The sequence below is a fragment of the Armigeres subalbatus genome, chromosome 3, assembly GCF_024139115.2.
Source record: "Armigeres subalbatus isolate Guangzhou_Male chromosome 3, GZ_Asu_2, whole genome shotgun sequence".
Lineage (NCBI taxonomy): Eukaryota > Metazoa > Arthropoda > Insecta > Diptera > Culicidae > Armigeres > Armigeres subalbatus.
In genome coordinates, this window is record NC_085141.1 from 153066824 (window position 1) to 153070762 (window position 3939).

At 39.6% G+C, this 3939-nt stretch overlaps 1 protein-coding gene across 1 annotated transcript; it reads left to right on the forward strand.

The window, feature by feature from the left end:
• The first annotated feature begins 1798 nt into the window (after positions 1-1798).
• LOC134228003 (large ribosomal subunit protein mL51) lies at positions 1799-2538 on the forward strand. The gene is made up of 2 exons (XM_062709758.1): positions 1799-2119; positions 2176-2538. The coding sequence occupies exons 1-2, from the start codon at positions 1917-1919 to the stop codon at positions 2462-2464; spliced, it is 492 nt and encodes a 163-aa protein (XP_062565742.1). The 5' UTR covers positions 1799-1916; the 3' UTR covers positions 2465-2538.
• Positions 2539-3939: the final 1401 nt, after the last annotated feature.

Consider the following 3939-nt stretch of genomic DNA (forward strand, 5'->3'; position numbering starts at 1 on the left):
TATGACGAATGAAAACAGCAGCTGCCGGTATGAAAGAGGACTTTCTATTTTGTTCTACTGGAGATTCACTATTGCACCCGTAATCTGCAGCGATGCTCTTGGCGATGCTAACTAATCCGATTTCGAGATTTACAAATAGATTCTTCCAGAGTTCTTAGCGGAAAAAAACCAACTGTAGTATTTCCTTCCAGAACTTTGAAATGAAAAATGCGGGCAAAAGAAATTTCTTGACTTTTCAAACCACGAACTCAGTTGACGTTTAGTTTTGAATATAGATAGTAGAATCTATAGATGAGCGAATGCATGGCTGAGTCGATTTTTTTGCCCGTGCACACGCGCATATGACGTCACAGCCCTTAACGTTTTCATTGAAATCGTGACGTCATGCTCGTTTGGAGACACGTTTGACAGTTAGTTTGAAGACAGTGGATTTATCTTCGCTCATCTATATATTCCACTATCTATAGTTTTGAAGGGCTAGTCCAGGCTACTGTCATGTTATTGCTTAGCCCATCGCCAAATCGTAGCCAGGATGTCCCGGGCACAAATTTTTTTTCATACTACTTTTCAATGATGACAGCGGTCTATGTCTATGGATGATGATGACACCGCCCTTGTCACAGGCTCGGGCTAGTCGGTAGAAATGAAGAAATACCGAAATTTTGGTATACGTATTTACTGACTTTTCAATCTATTCAGTAAACACTAAGTAAACAATCACTTATTACAGTTAAGTCGGTATTTGTCATTACCGAATTCAGTAATTCAAGAAGCATATCACTGACCATCGATAATATTTTATCGAATTACTGAATTTTCGGTATTTTTTACGTTTTACGGTTCGAAAACCGTAAAAAAAATTACCGAACAGAGAAGCCGTGATTAAGTCTGATTTTCTCAAAATTGCACGCGGCGAACCCTTCATGAAAGGTACCGTCGCGCTTTCTTTAGCCCGTTTACTTGATTCTTATGGGTGAATAGCATTGCGGTGTATCGTTTGCCGCGGCCGTACCTTTCGACAGTCATTCGCCGCGTGAAGTTTTGTGCAAGTACCCATTTGGGAACATTACAAACGCCGCGCAGTGTATCATATCCAGAAAATCTGACAATGTATACTGATCCAAATGCAGTAGCAACAAATGTAAAAAAATAAAAAGATCCCGTTTATTCCACCAAAGACTAACTATCCATCGAGGGACAATAATATGTTGCATACCTTAAAAGCGAATGTGAAAAACCGCGCCAAAAGATCACATCTGTTTGACATTGCTTTATTTATTTACTTTTTGCATGGCGCACAACTCGGCGCACGGGAGCCGGCGCGTAACTGGCGCGCCAGGTTGCGGATTTAAGAAAAGAATCGCAATATATTGAACTCAAAATTGGGTTGATTTAGAGCAAGACTACCGGTGGTGAGTTTAAGCAGTTTGGTAGCGCAGAGTATCATCACTTGACACTTTACCGGTCGCCACTAAACGCGCTGCTATAACAGTAGCGCGACTGACAGGTGACCAAATTGGGTAGCGCGATAAGAGCGCTGCTATTTGATGAACTGTCAACTGTCAAACGTCACCGGTACGGAATACAGCAACCAAAATGAGAGCCGAAAATAGTGACCGATACGGAAACTAGTGACGAAACTAAAATAAAAACGCTGCGCGGGTGATTAAAATGCTCGCGACCGATAATGATGCTCTTATCTGTCCGTGTACTTTTTTCTAACCGTGTAGAATCGACTTGGCCACTGGGTTGTTTCAGATAAGCGTGTATATAGAACCGTCATCAGGACCAAAACAAACAATAACAATTTTTGTTTCAATCATGGTACGCGTGCTCAAGTGTTGATGTAACAGTATTTATTTAACATTATTCAAATTTGTCGAAAAAAGTCTATTCCATAATAAAATTTTGTTAAAATGAGTTGGATGAGTGGACTTGTGACCAAAGCTCTTAACGTAGTATGGCAACCGCAGATTATGTCCGTTCGTTTTCGCTATCATGCCGATAAGGTAGCTCGAGGTCCGCTGGTACGCCGGTATGGCTACAAGGAGAAAATTCTACAAGGTGGAATGCTTCCGCATCTGGATAATGGCCATAATCTACCGATGCCAGATTACAGGTACCATCGCTTAAATTTGCAAATGTCCTTCTAATAGCACAGGGAATACATTACAGGCCTAAAAATGCTTGGTGCGAAAAGCGCGCCCTGTTTGGCCAGAACGACTACATTGACATCTTAGGGAATGACCGTCTGCACCCGACCCGCGTTCTATACTCCGTTCCATCCTGGTTGCGTGGCGTATCGGGTAATGAGTACCAGGTTCTCCTCCGGAAGCGTAAAATGCTGAGTCGGACAATCTACAAGATTGCGCGTCCTACCAAGTGGAGGGATATGGAGAAACGTATTTCGTATCTTTACCGGTTCCTGAATAGAAAAACCAAAACTGGACCTTCGAACATTTAATTATTTAAAAAAAATTCTTATGGGTTTGTATTTCGATATAGTTACAATACAAAAGAATAGTATAATATGGAAAACTAGATTTTTCTTTTAATATCAGATAAGCTAAGCCCAGGGCCGGATTTTAGTATCCCCCCGCTTATCCGGACTTCGCTAATCCGACGACTCGTTAGTCCGGATCTCGCTAATTCGGAATTTTCCGGATTAAAAAGTATCAACACCCATTAAAACACATTATGCTGTCAGTTTTCAAATTGATAGTGATATTGTTTTGATTCATTTGTATGGATTTTACAGTCGGATTAACGAGAGAAACCCCGGTAGTCCGGCCATACATTTGTCGGATCAGCGGGGGTATACTGTACTGAAAGAGTTGAAAGGCAAAAAAGTTTTTTTTAATCTTTATTAATGAGGTTTTTAGCCCTAGGCTAGTTCACCTCAGATTAAAAAAAGTTATTTATCTCCCATATTTATCCAATTATAACAAAATGAATGAAAAATCAATGGGCTAAAGGTGCGCGCTTAGGCGACGGCATATGCCATAATTTTGCTCAGTGGCGACGTTTTTTTTCGAATTTTCTTTGGACACTTCAGAATATTCAAGGGAATTTCTCCAGAAATTTCTCGGGCATTTATTATCAGATTGTATGTCATACCCCAGAAACCCATTGCCCAGAAAGTGATTCCCCAGAAATTAATTCCCCTGAATGCACTACTCCCCAGAATACCACAATCCCCAGAATGCCCCTATCCCCCGAAAGACATTTCCCAGGATGCCTCCTTTCCCCGAAAGACATTCCCCAGAATGTCCTAATCCCCAGAATACCATACCCCAGAATGCACCATTTCCTAGCTTACACGTAAAAAAATTTAATGTTATTTATTATTAAGATTTCTAATACTTTTTTGCCAAAGCAGGCGCTCAATGATATGTATAAGAAAAAACTTATACATCGCATTAGTCACATACATTCCGAAACTTATACTTTTCATTAACTTATGAATGATATTAGCTTTTTGATATGCGATCGTTCATTAGGTGGCATAATGAAGAGTATAAGTATTTTCGAATGATTTTTTGCCATAACATATAAGGTTATTTTTTTACGTGTAGGGTCTGTCTCATTTGGAGAATTAAGCTGAAATTAAACTTAAAAGTGACATTTCAATAATTATCAAATAACCCTGCTCGCAGAGCAAGATTACTATTGACAGATATCGAATCATTTTGCATCGATGTCTTATTGGAATTGCTGGACAGTGTAGAGTAGAGTGTGAGGGTAAAACCAACACGGTTACTGGCTAGAACCCATTAATGGGTAAAAAAGTATACATTTTTTGATAGTACATGGATCTGTCAAAAAGCGGGTATTATTTTAAATGGATAAATGGGTAAAAAAATATTCATGCTGAGAATTTATTTGAACCGAGATCGACCGAGATTTGAAGTTCAAAAATGTGCGTTTTTTTACCCATTA

Bases quoted from the DNA above. Each gene is read 5' to 3' on its own strand.
- LOC134228003 (XM_062709758.1), top strand. From the start codon at position 1,917: ATGAGTTGGATGAGTGGACTTGTGACCAAAGCTCTTAACGTAGTATGG. The intron at 2,120-2,175 runs GTACCATCGCTT...AATACATTACAG, and splicing joins CTACCGATGCCAGATTACAG to GCCTAAAAATGCTTGGTGCG.